The 23,311-nt window shown below is 42.7% G+C and overlaps 1 protein-coding gene across 1 annotated transcript in view; it reads left to right on the top strand.

The window, feature by feature from the left end:
• The first annotated feature begins 6,065 nt into the window (after window positions 1-6,065).
• The window catches only part of exoc2 (exocyst complex component 2), a 39,610-nt gene continuing 22,364 nt past the window's right edge, over window positions 6,066-23,311 (top strand). Inside the window, exons 1-6 of the mRNA XM_069716810.1 lie at window positions 6,066-6,111; window positions 14,468-14,628; window positions 16,606-16,782; window positions 17,712-17,838; window positions 19,585-19,698; window positions 21,260-21,384. Of these exons, the coding sequence (XP_069572911.1) occupies window positions 14,511-14,628; window positions 16,606-16,782; window positions 17,712-17,838; window positions 19,585-19,698; window positions 21,260-21,384 (661 nt within the window). The 5' untranslated portion in view covers window positions 6,066-6,111; window positions 14,468-14,510. The remainder of the gene's footprint in view (window positions 6,112-14,467; window positions 14,629-16,605; window positions 16,783-17,711; window positions 17,839-19,584; window positions 19,699-21,259; window positions 21,385-23,311) is intronic.

Raw genomic sequence — 23,311 nt, 5'->3', positions numbered from 1 at the left:
CAAAGCTAAGAAGGGCTACTCGTCTGAAACTGACCTCAATTTGCACCTCCGTGCACCCCGCACCTCTCCAACATACACAATCCTATAGTTCTCCTTATACACCCCCCCATCAGCACCCCCCCGCTGAACTACACACATGCTACTTCCCTTCCTGTATGCCACATATACCTCATCCACTTAACACAGGAAATCTCTCGCCGCCTCTCACATCCATTAATAGTACAATTTATAGCCTCTGCAGCACCTCCGATCTGCGCCATCCATACGCAATACTTTATATACCACTTGTTATGAAATGTGTACCGTCAGATATGTGTGTGTGCGTGTTGTACTGACACACGACTTGTACTTGTGTTGGGTAAGCAACCTGGTCACAATAGCGTTACCCTGCTCTGCACTTCAAAGAGCAGCCTGTGTTTGGCTTCCTCTCTGTGTCTTCTTTCTCACTGTTTTCACTACAAACAGCGTCTCTGCTTCAATTCCCCACCCACACACACACACACACACACACACACACACTGACTGCAATGTATACACATACAGTATTTGTGTACACACATGCACACGTACTCTATAACATATATGTGTCGACGTCCCCAAATAAGTCAGAAATGCTTATTTGTCAGAGATTTAAAGGGAAATGATCGATCACACCTTCAGCTCATTGTCTTCTGTGTTGTAACTTTCATTTTGAAGTTTCTACCTGGACTGTGCAGATGTTCATGTCTTCATATGCACATTTTACAAACGTGCGCATTCATTCTGTAACCAAAACTCTTTGATGTGCCGTTCCCGGCCTCCCTGGCTGTTACATAACGTACGTTATGTACTTTACATGACATCACATGTAACAAAATCTCTTTGAAATCTATTAATTCCTGTAAGGCAGTGTGCAAAAACAATCCAGCACAGCACTCCTGCAAACAGAAAGTACGTCTTTTAAAAGTCAAATGTTTCCGTTGACTTTCTATAATTTTTTGACAGTTTTGCCTGATTTTTAGAGCTCAATTGTTTTCTTTTCTTTGCGCATGATTTATAATTTCTCTTCATTTGTTTTTCCTTTTCTTTTTATGCTATTCATTCTAACTTCTATCTTGTAATTAGACCTTATTTTGTGAGTGAAAGTATTTCAGTACTGAAGGCTGACAGTGTGTGCCTCGTCACATTTTGGTCTTTAATCAAAGAGTTCTTGATTTATATTTTAAAATAAACTCATATTAGACAACTTTATTCAGTCAAATTTATCATACAGCTACTTATGAAAATACAACGTTCAAATTTCTCGAGCTCTGCCTCTTCCTGAAATGAAAAAAAAAAGGTTTTATAAGAAAAAAAATTTATATAGACTATTTTAGTGTAAGGAATCCCAGAAGTAGTCTCTGTATTGTGGCCTAACTCATTCAGGTCAACATTAACAGGCCTATAGATATTTTTTCAAATATTTCAAGTTATTATGAAATAATATCATTAATTTGTCCACCTCTAAAGATTATTCTGGCGCAAATGTTTGGTTTACAAACAAAGTTTAATGTGGGACTAGAAGCTCCTTCAGTTCAAGCAGCCATGAGCCAAGTAATATTTCCCACATTAAATCCTCAAAACTCAGCATTTTTGTTTTTGTCCACCTCTCATCCACTGAACATCTTCTGCTTCTCTTCTTGCCAAACCAGATCTCAGCGCAGAGGCCAAGTTCAGAAATGACATTCTTGGGCGCCCCCTTCTGGTCTGCAGCCACCTTTCCTGCTTTATTGTGAAATGTTTTGGCCTCAGAGTGAGGAAAAAATCCTGAGGACACAACGAAGCAGCCCACGGAGGCCTGAATCCTGACTGTCATTGATTTAACAACGGAAATGAAGACGTATTATTAAATCATAGTTCTGTGAGCCAATATGCAACAAAATAAGTCCAGTTAATATTCAGTGAGGCCAATTGAGTTCTTCCTGAGTGTGTTATATCCTTACAGGCGAATCCATGGGATGGAAAAACCCATACGAGGCATTAGAGGGCTCATTTAAGTTAAGACCCTCTCTTCCTTTCACACAGTGGAAAGTAAGATTTTATTTTACTTTCAGTTTCTGTGATGTGGTGTTTTTAATCCATGTCGTGTCCTTTAATTCTCTCATTTATTGAATATCTTAAAGTAGGCCCACTAAAAAAAATCCTTTATTTTTTTCATCTTTTTCATCTGGATTTTACATTTCATTATCATAAAAGTTATTTTATAAGAGGGGAAACATGTTTGCAGAAAGCTGAACACAATAAACAGGTCAATGAGACACACTCAGAATAGAAAAAGTCCCATTTTAGTCTTTTTCTTCACCAAAAAAAAAAGGTATAACAATAAGACATTGTTTTACAATTAGATGAAGTAATATAGCTACAATACAAATGTCTCACTAAATCGTAAAATAAAAAATATGGCAGCAATATACCAATATTACAATCCAAAACATCTGATCAATGACGACAGAAAACAGAGCCGGAGTGTATGACATCAGCCGTAGAGTGTGCGATTTTATTATGTTCTCCTCCTGATTGCGATTGGCGTGGGCCCATCAAGCGCACGCACACACACACACACACACACACACACACACACACACACACACACACACACACACACACACACACACACACACACACACACACACACACAACACACACACACAACCCTCATCTGAAACCAAGTCCACCTGTTTATAAACACAAACAGTTCTGAACACACTCGAACCCGTCACATCCCATCAAAACCAGGAGAACACACACTGCAGCATGCATTGACGATGAAAAGCTGTTTCCCCTCAAAGTGGTGTTGCTCATTACAAGGAGGGATGCAACGGGGGAAAAAAACCACATTGAGGCCGTGTTACTACAACGACCTTTTTGGAAGACAACCCCGTGTAAGAAGAAGAAGTCATTCTGGGTTTGCTTTATGTCCTCGAGGATTTTTTTTCATTTTTTTTTTCATTTTCCTCTCCAGACTTTTCCCAGAGAGTGTTTCTCCACAGCGCTCAGAGCTGATCTGGCCTGCGCCTCCTGAGACACAGTAGCCTGTTGTCTGGCCTTGGGGGGTTGTGGGGGGAGCCGGAGGAGTGTTGTTATGAGAAGGCGAGGAACATGTTATCTTAACCTGGGTGGTAAAAGCCTGAACATATTTGGGAAAATGCCCCTTTATACCCTCTCACACCCTCCGTTTCTTCTAAAATCTCACTTAAAACGGCAGAAAGTCGCTCCCATATTCTCCACATCTCGGTACTTTAAGGAGCCAGATTACTAAAACATTCACTTTCTACATGTTGTGGAAAATAATTTGGTTTAATTTGGTGAATGGGATTTTGTTTGTGTCACTTAAAACATTCTAAAAAGGATATTTTTGACAAGAATTTAAAGTCATGAGAACGAATGCAAAGAGAAATTCTTCCCACGTATCAGAGGTGTCACCAATAACTTTCTAATATGTTCTATGGGGCGCCGACTACTGATGACCCCTCAAAGGTCAGAGAAAAGACATCAAGAGATTTGTGTATCCATCTTTTTCGGTCGTGTAATTCACCCACCGTGTCGAGCAATGTGTCAGCACTCCGACTGAAAGACTCTCTGTTCCCTCTTTAACTCTCGCTCTTGCATTGTGTTCGTCTGGTTGCTTTTCCAAGCTAAGCCTGGCACAGGCCTGGATTTCCGGAGCCCAAAATGTGAGCCCAGGGAACCGGGCTCCTCCGAGGAAAAGGGCAGCACCGGGAGATAGAGCGCCACTCACAAGCAAAACAAACCCAAATATCAGAGGTTTATTTAAAATCTCCTCGCCTTATATTAACAGCAGCGCTACAGGCTAGCGATTAGTCACACATGGGTCGGGGGTTCCTGAGCCCTAACTTCATTTCCCTTGGAATACATGCAAATATTTTGGGGGTTTTATGAGATGCATAATGCAGGCAGGGTTTAACATTGAAAACATATCATTGGTCATTTACAGAGACTAAAAAGCAGCTATGACATATGATATTGCACTATATGATGTTCTTTATAATAATCGGCGACCTGCCCAGGTTATTGTAATGTCACCACCGAGCATATGACCTCACTGCAGCGGTCTTTGACATTGAGGGATTCCTACTCGTTTGATGTCTTACGGCTGAAAATGCCCTGCGCAGGAAGGAAGTGCTCACCCACTGCTCCTCTGTTCCATCTTCAGGAGCTCGATGGGAGGGAGGGAGGGAGGATTTCAGTGCAATATTTACAGTGACCTTTTCCTCTCACTGGCCAGGGGCCCATGGGAAAAAACTGGAGAAGACAAACAATGAAACAATAGGTTTCAGGGGATGAGCAATGGTGCCAGCGCAGCTTGTGCCATTACGGGCTGTAGATTTCCACAACATTTAGAGGGTCACAGTAAGGATCGAGGCACCAACGGAGGTCCCTCCGGAGCGCACCTCGGACACCTGCTCAGGGAGCCGGCGCTATTTAAGAGCACGACATGCAATCACGTTTTCGCCTTCGAACGGAGAAAATTGTCAACAGAGAGTATTTCATTCCATTTATTCAAGTCCATTTTATTCATATAGCGCCAAATAATGACGAGAAGATCGATACTAGCTGCAACCAGTAGCTATGTGAAAATAAAGAGCAGAAACAGGGACAAACAGGATGTCACCCAAGCAGCTCATAACCTCAAGTAAAACCACAACTTGTTGTGTTTACAATTTGTTTTTTGTATGTTTTAAAATAAATGTAAAATATATATAAGAATTTAAGCTGTTAATCAGTCAGCTTTAAAGTGCCTGACAGGCAGACATTACTATCCATGGACAGGCCCGGCTTGCTGTCCCCCCTCCCCCCCTCCGTTTCCAATCGTAATGCTAAGCTAAGCTAACTAGCTTCTGGCTTAACCTTCATATTTCATGAAAACAACGTGAGAGCGATGCTCTCATCTTCCTCCTGATAGGAGAAAATATGTTTTGAACTATTCCTTCAACTCAAAAGAAAACATTATGCAAAAGTGGGTCTTTAATTTAACATTGTAAATACCAATTAATATCAAAATATCCCCCACCATAATATTTTCTCTGAACATACGACATATATCATTTTCTAAATAAGCCACCGATTTGTAGATTCACCAGGTGGTATGTCTGATATGCCGCTGATGTTCTCGTTCATCGGCAGAGGCTTTATACCGCTGAGACGCAGATCAAAATCTTCCAGCGTCATTGCTGTAAGTTGATGTTTATGTAGACAAACAGCCTCTTGTGTTACATCAGCATCTGCACAAACATTCAAGTCACAGTTTGATCCCTCAATTATCAGATTGCCCCGTCTAATTGGACAATATGGTTTCTCTGGGGATTGGGCCTTGCCTTATCACAGAAATTCTTTTCTGCCCTGCACAATTTGGTGAGATAAATGTAATGGTATCAGTGTTCAAGTGTGTGCCTGGGTGGTCCCTGCTGCATTTCTAATGATGCTGCGCCTTTCCCAGAACAAGTGGAAATACCTCAGTGATGCACCGTGAAAAGAGAGACGAGGAAAGAAGCAAAAAAAAAAAAATCCCACCGGGCTTCAAAATGTAATTCTCACACAAAGGACATCCAACACTTCAGATGAGCATGCACGCTGCTTTTATTGTCTGAACCAAAAAAAAATGAAGTGTGCATTGATTGATCATGTGGTCATAACTTACAGGAATTCTTTGAAGGCCGTCAAGGTAGATGTGCACACACACACACACAAAAAATCAAACCAACTTAAAAGGCTGTCAAAGACTAATTTAAAAGCTGAAGTAAAACCATATATCATGGCTCTGTCTTTTCAGGCGTGATTTAGTAGCAGGATGTTGAAATTTTCACCTTGATTTTGTTTTCCAAATTTGTATTTGAAGTCATGGAAATGTGTCAGTCAAAATAGGACAGAAACCAGATTCATAATATTCATCAATCCTAACAGAGTAATTACAAACTATGACTTTATTTTATTTTACTTACTTTATTTTATCTTATTTTATTATAAAAAAGGAAAAAAAAAGTGATTTAATTCTGAAGGCTGTGGCTGAAACACGGGACCGGAAGTAGTCACAGGATACAGGAAACGCTCGCTGCAGACAAGAAGCTGTGAACTGTAAGTTACCTTTTTCTCCAGGATATTTTCCTCATTATCTTCTCAAATTATAGTTGAAGTCATTGTGGCAAGGCAAGTAGAAATATAAGCGCTTTTGTAAGGTTACGACGAACGCAAATGACAGCCTCCGTATTCCCTTCCGGTGAAACGAATTGTTTTGCTAACGAACGCTAGCTTAAGCTAACGTTAGCCGTCACATTTTGTCAACAAAGCAGATCAACTGTTCCGTAAAAACACCGCCGGGTTGTTCGGTTCGTCTCGCCGGGTCCACGCAACGCGTCGGTGATATTCTGTTTACAACTATTAAGCCGGGAGACGGGACACAGCGTTGTCAAGTCTTCCACTCTGTTAACGACGAGACGAACGAGTTCAACCAAAGTCCGTCGAAGTTTCTGTCAATTTACCGTAAAGGTGGAGTTGTGTTGTGTTGTTTGTGTCACAGAACATATTTTACGAATTTTTACTAACCTTGAACGACTTCTGGTAAATTCGGCTCGGTAATTCTGTATCAATTACTGTAAAAAATCCACCTTATTTGTCCCACTTAGCTCCGTCCTACAGTTAAGGTTATATTATTAAAACGTTTGTGTTGCTCAAAGCATTTAAATTACATTTCACTAAGCACCAAACCGTCTTTCCAAAAACTAGGTGTGAATCCATAGACCTAAGTTAACAATTTGGTAAACCAGGAAATGCCAAATCTAAATGACAACAGCTTCAGAAATCTTCATCTTTCATCCTTCTGGTGAAACACGTACTTAAATGCGAAGGACTGTTGCATGCACAAGAAAATCTACAGTCGTTATTCATTGTCACCTGAACATCAGTAATGACTGCAAACACTGTCAACATATGTTAAGCAGCTGCCTCCTAACTTTGAAACTGCCTGTTTAAAATAATAATAAAAAAATTGGGACGTAACACCTCGATTATACTTGGAAAACAATTAATGTGTGCAAATGAGAACATTGACACCCACTGACCTCATATGACTCGGAAAGTAAGCCACTGATGAGTATAAACAATAGAATATTTTAAACTTGAACACAAGTAGTTAATGCATCACCGCTTCATTGATTTTATAAGATAAAATATTGCTTCATATTTCATGTCGAATCACCTTCATTGTTCTAGTAAGCAACTTGATTGCGCATTAAACATTTTTCAATCTCGTCTTACTGCCACGATTTTGTCATACAAGGACGGACGAGCATCCGCACCGCACCGAGTTATGTGTTCATCACTGGCATCGTCCTTTTGTTGGCTTCTTTTGGAAAGTGGATATCAATCTCGCCTCTGCAGGACTGGTCGTGTTATTCCAGTGCATCGTTCTCTCATGCTGCTTATTTAATCTTGTGTTGAGGTGGGAATGATATTCTCCTCTTTGCTGCCTCCCAAATATTGTGCTTTTCTCGGATGAGTAAGTAATTTCATTTTGATATGAAGTTTCAGTGGAAAAAGCTTGACTTTGTTGTGAAAGACTCTAATATCCGTACGGTTCTCGCGTCCGAAGCTGCCATCAATTCTAATTTCCGTACATGTTCGGTCGATGGGGTTTAATGAAGAAATTATTGCAGAATTCTTGAGTTACTGATAATGATTATATCTGCTGAGGATTTCTGTCAAGAAATAGTGGAAGATGTCTATTAAGATTCCCTAGATGTCTTTTCATTGTTTGTTCTATTCATCTTGCCGTCATATATGAAAAAAACAAACCACACATCTACACGCCTGAGAAGCTGAAATCAAACAAAAATGTTTGGCATCTTTTGATGTGATGAATAAATCTGAACATTTTCCAGTAATGACGTAATTAACACCAACTGATGAGATTGTAAGATGATGGTGGTGGTGTTATTTTATAGTCAAAATGTTAATATACTTCTTATTGGACCTCCCTGTTAAAACATAAACACTTTTTCTTCCCGCGGCCTCATTAAGCGTACTGTTTTCAGACAGCATGTGTCTAAGCCACTATAATCCCTTTTTCTTGTTTACTTTTGTCATATATTGTCAGAAGCGACTTTTCATTACATACGTATGTTTGAGGGAAACGGTACCTGACCACGTGTGTTTGTTTAGCCGATTGATTGCATGTATAGAAACGAATCTGAGCGATTGATTGACAGGTCGAGAGCAGGCTGGCGCCGTGTCCTGTAGAAATACATTATCCATCATTTGTGTTCAACATTTAGGAGCCTGTTGTAATCACTTCTTCTCCTCCCCAAAGTCAGCACTGCTCAGCTGAGGGAAGGAGGAGGAGGAGGAGGTGGTGGTGGGGGAGGTGGGGGGGCGAGGGCAAGGCTACACTGATCCATTTCCTGTCCCCTCCTGGGGGCTCTAATTGAAAAATTTGGGTGGCCCTGCTTGTTTGTTTTGGTGGAATGTGGTGGGTTGTGTTTTCTGAGGCTTTTTTCCTCAGCGCTGCTGCTCCGTAGAGCTCCGGGTGAACGGAGTGACGGGGGTCAGCCCCGGTCAGGCAGTCTGCCCCCCCACCTGGTAACCCCCACCCCCCCACCCCGCCCGCCCCACCATCCCCCTCCTGCTGACAGGCTTGCTGGGCCGCTGGTCATCACACTGTGGTTTCTGTGACCCACTCCGACCTGAACGGACAGAGAGACGGACAGACAGAGAAAAAAAAAACAACAACACATAACTCAAAGAGACGGGCTCACTAATACGGTCAGCTCATCTTCTAGCAAGATTTACACTTATTTAAACTGTTTGATTATATAGTGACACAATTTAAGACAAAAGGAAGAGTTAAGAGCTTTTTTTTTTTTTTCTTGGATTTGGCTTTTTAATTACTTTTTGCTCTCTTATATGATAATACACTGAATATGACATGTTTTAGATTGTTAGCTCAAATGATCACTATTATTAGAATAAAAAAAGTAAAGTTTTTTTTAATGTATTTTATTATTTAGTATTAATTTGAAGACTTTGGATCTGTGGAAAACATGATAGGCAATACACTTTATTGACCAAACTAATTTTTGATCAAGACATTAAGTAGCTCATCAGTTGCAGCAGAAAATACAATATATATTAATATGTTTTGCTAAGTTGCATGCTAACGAAAAACAAATTTGGATTTGTCATGGAAGCCAAATTGTTTATGTAATTTTTTAACAGTATGTATGTGGATGTTTCTCACGCTGGTGATTTGTTTTTATTTCATGTAAAGCGGCGTCCTCGCCGGCCTCACCAGGGTTCAAACCGCTCCATTTCACCATATCATTGTGCCGAGCCACCCTGTCTCCAGCTCCTTAATCCTCCGCAAACATTGTCCCGCATTTGCAGGCCCCTACTTCATTTTTCTGTTTATTGGTTTAGGGTTTTTATATGGGAAATTGGGGACTTCAACTTCATTAGGAATAACTCGGTAAAGCACTTGAGACTGACAAACAAACAAACAGATAGCTCTAAAGACAACAAACCCTGTGGGCAGGCATGGACGATGGCGGCACAGCGAGCCAGACGCACACATCTGATCGCTGTTGTCCTCCTTCTCTGTCACGGGAAAGAGTCTCCGACGGTGCCCGGGACCGGCTGCTCGCACGGGAGACGCTGAGTCATCGTGGAAGAAGTGAGCGACTGGTCAGAAGTCGAAGCATCTGTTTTCAAAAACAGAGCCGGTGTGTTAACACGATCCATTTACTTGAAATACGATACGGTTGACACACATTGTGGTCAATTTGGGGGGGGGGGGGGGGCTGGCTGGCTATCGGCTCCACATCTTAGAGGCATGTGTCGGCCCAGGGTGTGAGTGAACACTGAGGAGGATTGTTTGAAGGTCCGCCCCCAGCCCTGTGTGATCAGGCAGTCATCTCAAGCTGGGTGATGTTTGGCTGGCTCTGTGCATTCAGAGGAGTCGGGGAGGAGGGGGGGGGGGGGTCTTTGATGGAATCTGGTGTTTGTGTAATGTTGGGGAGCACGGAGTGAAATGGTGTTAGTGTGTGTGTGTGTGTGTGTGTGTGTGTGTGTGTGTGTGTGTGTGTGTGTGTGTGTGTGTGTGTGTGTGTGTGTGTGAGGGGGGAGAGGGGGAATCCGAGCCGCCAGCGTAGTGAGTTAGCTTCTCTGATGGATGATGGAGGGGGGGTTGAGGGTGATGAGCTGTCTAAATGGGTCCCTTTGTGCCCACTAAACCCATCACACTCTCTCTTACACACACACACACACACACACACACACACACACACACACACACACACACACACACACACACACGCCAATCACTGCCACACGAGTCACCTTTGAGCTCGGAGCAGCACACACGGATCGAAGGTGCATGAAGGCCTTATTCATGAGATGGTCATGTGTGACGACACGGCGGGTCAGGTGACTGCAGGTCCCAGATATTGCGCAATCAGAGCAGAAGTTTAAAACCCACAACAGCTGATTTTTTTTTTTTTTTTTTTTCCTCTTACTTGGAAGATTATCACGATTCTTGTCGCCTAGATGAACATGATTCCCCGGGATATAAACAAGAATATAATCTTTTGTTATTATTCTGGTGGTTATTTTTTTAATTGCATTATTGTAAAAATGTCAGAAAATAGTAAAAATGTCCAATAGAATTGCTCAAAACCCAATAAGAAGGTTTCTTACTTTATCAATAACTTACACAAGTAATTGATAGTTTTTTTTTGTCTGTTGTTTATGTCATTAATCTATTACGTTATTAACAACATATTAATCATAAAAGGTTCAATAAATGTAGTTAAAACCTTGAGGAAGTAGTCTGACAACAATTAAACCAAGTTAACTGTAATCAACATCAATTCTAATATTTTTTTTGCCGTATTTTTATTTATCTTAAAGCCACAAACATTTTATTATTAGTATAAATATATTGATTACAGCTATAGCATCTCAGAAACTCTCTTTCAGAGCGTCTGTACTCAAAATGCAAAAACGTCCAAATCAAAAGCTCGATGAGTGCGAGTGTAAAATGTTGTTGTCCTTTACGACATGTGGCGCTGTCGTCTCCGTAAACCCTCTGTAAACCCCGGCGGGGAGGAAAATCCACTGTCATGGTCATCTTTTTTTATTTTTTTTCCGGGCAGTCTTTTTAACCGCCTTCCTTTTCTATACAGGAGGGGAGGGAGAGGGGGGGGGGGGGGGACGACGACTGTGCATCTGTGTTGTTATTTATTGAATTTTGCCCGCATGGCTCGACACATGTTTAGAAGAAAAGAGGGGTATAATCTTAAGGGGTGGGGTGGGGGGGGGTGTCTTCTAATGCCCCCTAGAGGTTAATACCTGTGGAGGGGCGGGGGGAGGGGGGGGTGTCTTTATGCAACTTGAAGGAAAAAGTTCCCTCACAGCTCTGAGCAAAGTTACAGCTTCTATTACTCTGTTTGCAGGTTATTTGTGACGGTGCGTGACATGAGACTAGTGCTAGAGCCCCCTCACCCCCCCCCCCCCTCCCACCTAGTTTCTGTGTGTGTGTGTGTGTGTGTGTGTGTGTGTGTGTGTGTGTGTGTGTGTGTGTGTGTGTGTGTTACAGAGAGGGGTCTGGGCAGTGTTCCCGTGTCCATGCATGGCCCCCGGAGTAAAGTAAACACAGCGGCTCTTTTCTCATCCCAGCCGTCAGCAGGCTCTCCCCAGGCCCGCGCCAGAGACCACACACCCAGACCACACACACACGCACACACACACACACACACACACACACACACACACACACACACACACACACACACACACACACACACACACACACACACACACACACACACACACACACACACAAACACACACACTGCCCAGACCTCTTTGCAGATCCTTCCACATAGTCGCATACACACAAGACCACACAACACCAGCTCGGGCCCCTCGCACGCAACCTAGTTGAGCTGTCATTCTGCCCAGCGTGTGTGTATGTGTGTGTGTCTCTACATATATATATATATATATATATGTGTATGTGTGTGTGTGTGTGTGTGTGTGTGTGTGTGTGTGTGTGTGTGTGTGTGTGTGTGTGTGTGTGTGCAGGCTTGCTATCTGTGTGTTTCTGCACGTGTATTTCCAAGATTAGTAGGGACAGGATAGAAACACTCCTGGAAGCAGAATCCCAATTACACAAACTAAAGAGAACCCCCCTCCCCGCGCCCCCCCACCCCTCCCCGCTCCCCCTCCCCTCCGCCCCCTCGCCGATCCCGCTCCCAACATGTGGGATTGATGAAGGGATACGCCGAGCTCTCGTTTTTAGGCCCGTTAACCTTCTTATCTCCTTCGTGTCAGATCTGTAGCTCCTCCGTTTCCTCTTGACGAGCGTGAACGGCGCGAGGTGGATCCCCGTTGGAGGTTTCTCGTTAACTTCTGGGTGTCGCGGGCAATTGGGGAGGGAGGCGGAGGGGGGGGGGGGGGCGTCCCAGAAAGTTTCCTAGTTCTGGAGTGATTAATCTCTCAACTGTTTTGTAAACTGCGGACAGATAAACTATTGACGAATAATTCCGGTTATGGATTTTTCCAGAGAGATTCCCGACCTCTGAAATGACAGATCGGTATTTTAATATAAAGTTATGACCGCTGTACAACTCGAGAGTCTCGAAAGCATAACATGTTGACACAAATGTTTATTTGAACTCACGAGGGCACGATGCCTCAAAACGTAAATCATTTTTGGTTTAAATATGTCGTCGTTTTTTTTTTTTTAAATATTTGAATAAATGTAATATTTTAGAATTAAAAAAAAAAAATAACGAGAAATGTCCCTCGCAGTCTAAAGTGGCATCTTCAACATACATAATTAAAGCCACTTTCTCTTTGAGGTGCTTTTATGTTCTTCAATTCGAACTATACTTTTAAGGTAATAAACACTATTTGAATTAATTAATTAAGTACTTTTAAAGACCTATATTAATTAAGTGACACCACATTATGATTGAGAAAGATCGGCCTAATTGTTTAAGTCATTTATTGAGCAAAATAAATGTTGTTCCTGCTTCTCGATTGGGAAGTTTTTCTGCTTTATATCAGAGTAAACTGAATATGCTTGAGTTTCCGACGGGAACGTGTTCCCTCTTGAAAATTGTGACGGATGTTTATCCGCTGCTTTTAAATATTTTGTAGACATTTTGATTGATCTAATAATGGAAAAAAAAAAAAAAAAACTCCACTAGATTCATTCATAACCTGAGATAAGCTTTACGGCTCTTGATGGATCCCATCGGCTCTGCTGCAGCGGCGGAAAACCTTCGGCTTGTCTCGTCGGGGCGGGGGGCGGAGGGGGGGGGGGGGGTACCGCCGTGAATTGGCCGAGGGTCCGAGTCCGTGTGAACTCCTGCATTGTTTTGCAGAGGACGTGTTTTGGCTGCGGAGCAAACGGGCGGAAGCGTGGCAACGAGCCGCTTTCACAGAGTCCAGATCGGCCGGCCGCTCTCAGACCTGGCAGTAATTTATTAGCAAACATCTGTGCTGCTGAAATACATCCTTTCAAAATTTTTTTCAACCCCCCCACCCCTCCTTCTTCCTTTCCCTCAGCCATCCAACGTGAAGTGATTTGCATGGGTGCTCCTTCTTTGGTACCGTAATCTGTCCAGTATTGTGTGGGCTTATGTGGAATGATTGGGGAGGCCAGGTTTATTTATCCTGCGCTGTGAGGTTTACATTCTTCCTTTCCTCCCTGCTCTCCGTCTGCTCCTTCGTTCTTGGCTCACCTCCCTCTATTTTTCCTATTATCTGAGAGATAACTGCCGCAATACATACATTTTTTTGGAGACCTACAGGGGTGGGAAAATTAACTCGAGCTCGCCAGCCAAAATGCGAGCTCATATTTTCACCGTACCCCCCCCCCCCCCGGGTCGGTTTTTAAAAACCGAAATATCTCGCTGCCTGGGAATTCCAGAAAAGCTACTGGTAAATACCCCCAAAAATGTATATTTACAGCATTCGTTATTATTCATCAGGATAGGGCTGTGTGTTAACCTTTTTTTTTTTCCTGTTTTCCAGATGGTTGCTTAATGCTAAAATTTCCCATGGTAACCGTTTAACAGTACTGTCTGCATTCGTAACAGTAATTTGCCTGTTTTACCTTCTAGTGATGTAAATTACAAATATTTTCTAAGTCAGTATTATTGCTTTTAAATAAAGGAGTTATTTAATTGTTAATAATAATCGCCTCTGACTGTGTGTGTGGGGGGGTGGGGGGCAGTCAATAGAAATAAAGAATCGAAGGTGTTGAACTAAAGACGTGCAAGAAAATCAAATGCTTTGACTCCAACTCTTATTTTCACTTTTAACTAATTCTGTCGGTTGTCTTATTCGTTGATTTAGCGCAGACGTCTCCGTGAGTTTCTGATCACGTCCCGCCTCTCTTTTGTCTTTTTTTTTTTTTTTCCCCCTGCAGGTGCTGATTGACAGCTGCGTTCCCGTTTACCTCGAAGGCCACCATGTCCCGTGCCCGTCAACCCCCGCTGGTCACGGGCATCTCGCCTAAGGAGGGAGCGGCCTGGACCAAAGTCACCATCCGTGGCGAGAACCTGGGCACCGGCCCGGTCGACCTCGTCGGTAAGACGGTGGTTGTTTTTGGTTTTTTGTCTCGCCACACAGCCGGCTCTGAAAAAAAAAATGTTGCATTTTCAGGCGTCTGTTTAATTTTTCAACCTAAATTTCTCTCACACAATATTGATTTTTGCGGTGAATGACATCCACCCTTGTCGCGTTGTGCTCCTCCAGATTTCTTTCCTTCTTCTTTCTTACTAAAACATGCAGACGCAGTATGAAGGTGTATAAATTAGTATGTCAAGTTAAATATACAGAAGACTTTTTTTTTTCTTTTTCTTACATAAGAGCACAGATATAAATATACAAGACGTCAACACCGTTATGTAATTAACATGTATTTGTGTTACAGTAAATAATAATCCTCAGGTGATGATTTTTATTATTTGTTTCACTCTGTGGTCGTCGCTGTTTGGAAAAGGAGGGACGACGACGCTGAGAGAATTCGGCCGATTTGAGTATTTAGTAATTTCAGCTGTATTAACTGCTTTTATTAACGGATCCATCAACAAACCACAGCAGCCCCGTTTCTTTAAACAGGCTGTTGTAACGTTTGTTTTCTTTTATATGATATGTAAGTGGACGGGACATCTCATTTGAGTCCCCATCTGGAACAAGAATTTCATCACTGCTTTATTTTTACTTTCAGAACCATTTTAATTTAAATCCAAAGTATGGCACCGTTTTAATTTAGAAAAATCTTTTTTTTTTAATCATGTTTTTACACTTATAAGCAACAATTAATTTGTTCCATCTGTATACACAATTAACAAAATATGTTTTCTTAAGGAAAGCTGTTTTATTTCTGTAAAAGTATATGTTAACGGCAAAAGAAAGTAATTTCTTCTTTCTGTTCTTTTACTGTTTATTTGTGCATTTTATACTTTGAAATACATCCTTTGTCATTTTTTTCGTGCATTTAAAATTATTTGTTGGAGTGCTCTTTAAAGGCTTTGGGATAATAAGCACTCCATCAACAACAAAAAAAAGTCCAGACCCACCAACTAAAGAAATTGAACTTTTATTTAATCGAGTTTTGCTTTTTGTGTGACAAATTACTTTCCAAAAGTCTGCCTCCATAAGTTTTTGTAAATATTTAGATTACGCTATTTGCTAGTTTGAGAACCAGTCTGCATGCACTAATAGAGTTGTTGTTGGTGTGTCCTATTTCTCAAATAATTCTCTGGAGTCACACAGATGTACGACCACCATCTTGTTCCCATTACGTTTGAGCGTCCCGATATTTTCCCACATATTCGCCAAAATTCATCCGCGACCCCATTTCTGTGATTGTATTTAAGGGGGGAAGGGGGGGGGGGGGGGTTGATCCACATTTGGCAAGCCGTGCACCGGGAGCCAGTGGTACAGGTCTATTTTCTGACCATGAATGTCCCCGGGGCCACGAATTACACAATTAGACATGCAAAAATGTGAGTGAGTGCTTACGTATTCAAACAAAGTGGCCTGTGGAGAACAGAGGCAGGAAACGGGACTCTAATGGGGATATTATTCACGCTTTTTATGGGCTAATTTGTTGATCAGCTCTAACGTTTGATCACACACACACACACACGTCTCAGCTGGAAATGTCAGTAATCCTCACTTCTGTCTTCTCGTGCACCGAAGAGCCTCGAAGAGGGTTTAAATGGAGGCCGACAGATGTAAGAGGGCAGAGGGCACATTGTGCCCGTAATGAGCCACTTAGCACTCAAGTGATACACGAGTTTCGCTTCAAGGAGCCGAGTGAGAGGGAAGGAAGATCAAGGCCACCCACGACCTCGATCGTGACCCCGACTTGAACTTTGACCCCCGGTGACAGTTGGACTAAACTCGCTGAGAGGCCTCAGTGCCTGTCTGAGTGAGCTCCTCTTGTTATAGGTGCTCTGTGTGTGTGTGTGTGTGTGTCCCACAGTTTGTTTATTTGTCCTGTCACTGTGTGTCTGTACCCCCCGACCCCACCCCGACCCCCTCCTCCCGTCTCAGGTCTGTCGATATGCGGCCACAACTGCCTGCTGACAGCCGAGTGGATGTCGGCCAGCAAAATAGTGTGCCGCGTGGGTCCCGCCAAAGACGACAAGGGGGAGATCATCGTCACCACCAAGTCCGGAGGTCTCGGCACCTCCACGGTCTCATTCAAGCTGCTCAGGCCGGAGAGGATCGGTGAGGCGTTCATTACGGTCTGTAGCCTCGGACGACGAGAGCAGATAAAAGTTGCGACGGAAGCTACAAGCTCTGATGATTATTGACGTTACATTTTTATTTATTTTTTTCATTCTTCTTCTCTATAAAATGGTAGAAAATAGTGAAAATTTAACACATTTTGTCCCATTTGATCCATCATCTGTACAAAACCCTCCACGTTACACCCTTACTTCACGTGAGGGGAAGAACAAAACAAAAGTTTACTGAGGGGTAATATGAGAGGTTAGTTCATAAAAATAAAACATAAGAGAAAGAAGAAAAAATAGGAAATAAATGTTCAGCAGCTTGACAACACACCAAACACCGAAGAAAACACCTGCTTATGTGATTTTCTGAAGTCGGTCACACGTCAGTGATGTTTCTAAGAACTAACGATGTTTAATTCACTTCAAACATTGACCAAATAATGATGAAATGACGTGTGTGATTTGCCGAAGTCGACCACCCATTAACAAAGTGCTTTAAAATACGCTGACAATGTTTATTTTACCTGAAAAAAAAAAAAAAATCTCATTCCTGATTACAACATTACTATTAACCTTTTGCGTTAATCAGTTTTTTTTTTCGTGTCCACTTGGAAATCTCCGTCTCTGTGTACGACCTCATATGTTGTAAACTGGTGAATAGATTTCTCAAATTGCTTGTGTTTTATTTATTTATGTTTTATCTAAATCAGAGTGAGAACATATTTTCTCATTTACTTCCATTTTGTCTATTTTGTGTGTTCAGCCACTCTAGATGCTTTACAGGAACTTACAAACAGGAATTTGGCTGAAAAGCAAAGTATTATATTTTGCTGCATGAATGTGTGTGTTTGAGAGCGTGTATGTGAGGACACCTAGGATGTGTTGTAGATGTCAGTGACACCGTCCTGTCCCGTCCCGCAGGTATCATGGACCAGTCTGCCGTGTGGGTGGACGAGATGAACTACTACGATATGAGGACAGACCGCAACAAAGGCATCTCGCCGCTGTCCCTGCGGCCCGGCAACCCGCTGGGCATCGACATAGACAAGTACGGACCGAGAACATACGAGCGCGCACACACACAGGAATCGCTGGGCACAATCAGACTGCCATAAACACAAGCGCTCCAGTCATTGAGTCATGGTTTACATCCCTAAACAGAAACAAACTCTCCCCACATGCCGGCGTTTGAAATATTATGCCAACACAGCGATGGCTGAACGGCCTCTAACCACTCCACACGCGGGGAGTGGAAACACAATAATTGTGTACAAAGCCGAGAGCACGGCGATAGAAACGGGATTTGGAAAAGAACTAAAGCAGCCAACCCCCTCCCCCCCCACGCACCCCCGACCCCACCCCACTTCCCCTCTACCCCCACCCCACCACCAGCGAGGTGCTGCCTCCCACGCGCCGGGCAGGGAGCACAGAGAGTTGTGATGTATAGTTTGTGTTGTCAAGTTCTGGCATTTCTGGCTTAGTTTGTTTGGTTTGGAGGGGCCGGGGGCAAGTGACCGCTCGTGGCCGGAGACGAGACCCCCATAAACAGGCCGAGCCTTAAACCTTAGACGCATTAAACACACAGCCGAGTCGTAACAATTCTCTCAGACACGCGAATGTATCTGTGTGTCGCTGCACTTAGAGAGGAGGCGATGTTTCGTCGGTTATGAAGCATCGACGCCGTCGTCTGTGTGGTTGTGTACATTTTTGTGCAGCGACATCCCCGATAGGTTATTCAGCTGGAGCCGTTCATAATGTAAATATTTAACAAGTTGAGGCACATTGATTACACCTAATCTGATAAGATGTTCGATACACGTCCTGTAATTTCCCCCGGAGGTTTATTTCTTGAATAATATGGTAGTTCAACACCTGAAGCTGGTTTTACAAGCTTGACTATAGTAGTAAAGAGCTCCCTGCATGTCTATCCTCGTTGTCTTCACCTCCTCTGATATACTTTCATAAAGGACTTCTGCTGTAACCGTAATAGTTCGCTTTTGGGATTACCTAGAAACTAGCAGTATTTTGTCTCGTCCTGCGTTTGCATCAGTTACATTCACAGCACATTTATATAATTTTCTTGGCATCAATTCCACCAGACAGGGAAAAAAAAAAAAGTTATTTATGTAGCCCAAAATCTACATGCTGACACGTCATAGCTACAGTTTTATCTTTAGCTGAATAAATATATATTACGTCCTTCATACTGTATGAGGAAATACGATTGTGTCATTAGTATTCGTCTGTACTCTCATCTACTGTACGGAGCCCCTTTTGGTTTTCGGGGCATGTGTGTGTTCAATACGCCATCACATGGATTTTCGACTTGAATACTTTCACTGTTAGTGTGTTTTTTTTTTCTACTTATGTGTGTGAGGAGTTGCAGAGTGGGTGGTGGTGGTGGTGGGAGAGTGGGGGGTGGAGGGGTCGGTTTGTGTGGGCCACAGGTCATTAGTAGAGATCAAGCTTCCCTAATGAGTACTGGGTCCTCCAGGGGCACCCAGGCGTCACACACTGCACTTCCCACGCCAGCCTCTCCCAGCCGCTGGTGCTTCCTGGCTGCACGCTGCCCCCTGCTGGACGATCTGATCCCAATATCACATAAAAAATTTAAAAAAAAAGCTCACTCAGTTTACCATGAATATGTTTGTAATAATTAAGTTTTTGCTTTGATTTTGTGTCACCACAGTTTTGCTACTGCACCATTTTTGTTTTTCTATTATTTCATAACGTACATCTGCACACGTGTACTTTTATTTTACTTTTTTTCACATTGATCTGTCTTCTTCCACAGAGGCAAAATCCCACAGAAAGACATAGAGCTGACATTTCCGGGAATGAGCGGAGACTTCACCAGCGAGAACTTCTCCGCCACCTGGTACCTCATAGACAACCACGCAGGCTCCAGGTACGTCCTTCTTTGTGAGACACCAACTACCGTATCTCACAACTAACACAAAAAAAAAGGCCAACAGGAAGTTGGCTTGCATCACTTTTTTGGCTTCATCTGAGGTAATGAAGCCAAAAAAAGAAGCAAGAACAAGCACAAGAGGCAGGAAGCTCACCTTTTATTAGTGTCCTGGTAACTGTGCTAATAACTACTGATGGTTTGTCGGGGTGGCTTCTATCAAAGGTCTTTTAGTAGCAGTTAGCTGCTGGCAGGTTTGATTCATATCCGGTAAATCCAACGTGTTGAGAAAAAGACATTAGCTTTTAAACCCTCGTTAACCCACCTGAGGATGATGGTCCAATGCAAATGCAATTAGTGGGTTAATCAATTTGTAAGTTGGCAAAAGAAAATGTGGGTGTGAGTTTCTTTTAACTCTGATTTGGCAGCACAGTGCATAGCTGATATTTAGGTTTTGAGGAGTCACCCGCTGACCTTTTTACACATCAAACAAAGTCATTTATTAATCAGTTTACCAGGAAAATATTTGCACAAATATTGAATGAACATAATCATCCGTGACAGTCCTGCGCTGCCGACTGGGAGATGGCAATAACTAAATGAAAAGAAAAATGTGAAATGAGTTATGCTTGTTTTTTTTTTTTCAAGGCCAAAATCTCCACACAGGTCAGTTGGCTCGTCATAAAACAACGAAGTATGCAGACACTGACCCAAAAGACTGTCCTGTCTGGGCGGAGGGGAGTTATTTTGGACTCTCCTGACTTCCTCCCCCCACCACCCCCGGTGTAGCCTTCCAGTAACCCAGACCCCCAGGATCCAGCATGACCGGGGGGCCTGTGTTTGGGCCTCACTGGGTGACTGTTTCTTCCTGCGGAGGAAACCTCACTCAGGAGGCTGACACACGGACACACGTACTCAGTGTCCACAAACTGTCACTCTGTCCAGACAGACATTGAAGTTCAATAAAATTTGATTTATATTGTGCCAAATCACAACACGGGTTATTTTTAAAGCACTAAACACAGTAAAGTTCTTACGACAGACCTTTATAACATTATACAGAGGAATCTAACTTGACAGAGCGAAAGAAAAACTCTTTTATTTTAACAGGAAGAAACCAGGTTGGAGTGAAGGGAGAGAAGCATGCAAGCACGAAATCTCAATATCATTCTGCTGCTGAAATTTGCGACATTTGACATATTTTGGCTCGTTGGTTGCAAATATCAAACAACTAATAACAAATTGAAGACCTTTACGATTTATACGTTTATTTAAAAACATTTGAGAAAGTAATCATTTGTATATTTCATATTTTTTACTACCTCAATTTTTTTAATTGGCATTTTTATTGCTTTGCCCTGTATATGCTGCTGTAACGTAAAAATGGCCCTTTGAGGGATTAATAAAGTGCGTATCTATCTATCTATCTATCTATCTATCTATCTATCTATCTATCTATCTATCTATCTATCTATCTATCTATCTATCTATCTATCTATCTATCTATCTATCCTGTAGTTTCATTTAATGGCAGCATGATTTGTTTGTTTTTTCTCTACAGTTTTGAGCATCTGAAGATGGCAGCCAGTAATCTGAAGAAGCAGGCCACGAAGAAGAACGAGGGCAGTCTGGCCTACGTGAAAGGAGGCCTCAGTACTTTCTTCGAGGCTCAGGACGCTCTTTCAGGTGAGAAAGGATTAACACATTTTTCTGCGTGCTGTGGAACTACACCAAGCAGTCTGCAAATTAAATACACAAACTTGCTCTTCGTCTCTGCTCAGAAAATAGCTTTGGATTTGGGAGGAAAGTTGTACAAAAGCGTACGTCTCTCTGGATTTTTTTTTTTTTTTTTCCCCCGCTGCAACATGTGGTTCAACCGCGGTTGATTAAAGAGGCTCATTTTGGACGCCGTGTGAAAAAGCTCTCTCCGCTTTGTACTGGAGCTCCTCCAGCCAACCACAACACGGCTAATTCACCTTCATCAAAACGAGATCAGCTGTCACCTGTCACACACACACACACACACACACACACACACACACACACACACACACACACACACACACACACACACACACACACACACACACACACACACACACACACACACACACACACACACACACACACACTCGACTCTGGAAACTGGATATAAACACACGTTCACTGACCTTCTGACGGCAAAAAAGACCTCAAGGTAGCAGAGACGACGGACTGCTGTCGCTCTGCCAGGTACCTCGAATCAATTGTTCACTTCATCATTCATACTTTTTGTCTGTTTACTCTCTCCTCCCGCCGTGGCCGTTCAGTTACTTCCCTTTACTATTTATACGTACACTTCTCTGCCTCCCATCGTTATTATTATTGCTTTCCGAATGTTTGTGCCCCCTCGGTTGGAAGAGAGGCGATGTTTTCATTGTTAGCGGCTGAATCTAAATAAACGTAGCGGGCCCAACACAATGCAGGCCAGAGTATTAGGGACTGATAGTGCCGATAACAGACCCAATATGACCGAATGAAACAATGTGCGGATCATTCTCACGTTGGGACTGAGCGTGCCTACTGTGTGCCCGCTTGCCACCCCAATGGGAAATGTACAGTCTCCAGAGGGGACGGAGGAAGCAGCACGACCCGCGGATGGACCCGAGTGACCCGTGGACCTTTTTTATTTTTTTCATTAACAAGTGGAAGCAACCAACTTGCTGCAGCTGGTTTACACTCGCCTTGTTTTTGAAAGTTAGTCCTCATCCTGAAAGGCACGTGTATTTATTTATTATATCTGACATTTAAACATGCGTTGAACATTTTATATTAATGGATTAATGACATGTAAGAGATGTAAATTGAAGTGACGAACCCACGGAGAGTTAACGAGCGGTTCTCTTCCGTTTTTGTGCGTTTGTACCTCATTGTTTTGCTTTTCCAATAAACTCAAACCCACTGTTTGCAACTCAAAGTGCACACAGTCAGCAGGTAGCAACCAGCTACTGATCGTAATGGAGCATTTAGCAGCTGATGAACGAGGTATTTCACTCAGGGAGCAGGTGGAGGGCAAAAACAGAGATCCCGCAATGTTTCCATAAAGAAGAGCGTTCATTATGACATTTTCCTCAATTCCAGGCGTCCGTACGGAGCGTGACGTTTCACAGCCTCTCCTGTGATGTACAACGTGTCGGGCAGCGACGTAAACAATAACAGCCGGGAGTGTTTAGGTGCTTTTGCTGGCCGTTGCACATTTTTGTACCACTCACGCAGACATGTTTCTCAACAGTAGTGTTTTGCATTTCGGGTTGCTGCAGGTCAACTGCAGAGATTGATTAAATCTAATAATACTGTGTTAACTTTCTTCCAAGTGATTAAACAATCAATACATTGAATTTTGAAGCATAAATCTGAAGCTCGGTGAGCAGACATTTCTTCACGGTTTTTTTCAGTGAAAGTCATAATGCTTCCTTCGTCTGTTACTATTTTCCAGACTTGATATTTGCTGCTTTTAATTTCACACCTCGTTATTTTATTTCCCTCGTGGCAACAGGATGATGAAGGAACAAGGTCATCTGGTAGCGCAGGAGTCGGCGCATGTCTTTTTCCTCGAATGCTCGACAACTCCCAC

This window comes from Brachyistius frenatus, unplaced genomic scaffold (genome assembly GCF_029030835.1).
Source record: "Brachyistius frenatus isolate BFR_SWC_R1_liver_20210118 unplaced genomic scaffold, ASM2903083v1 Contig_163, whole genome shotgun sequence".
Taxonomy (NCBI): Eukaryota; Metazoa; Chordata; class Actinopteri; family Embiotocidae; genus Brachyistius; species Brachyistius frenatus.
This window is presented reverse-complemented; position numbering and strand designations above follow the sequence as displayed.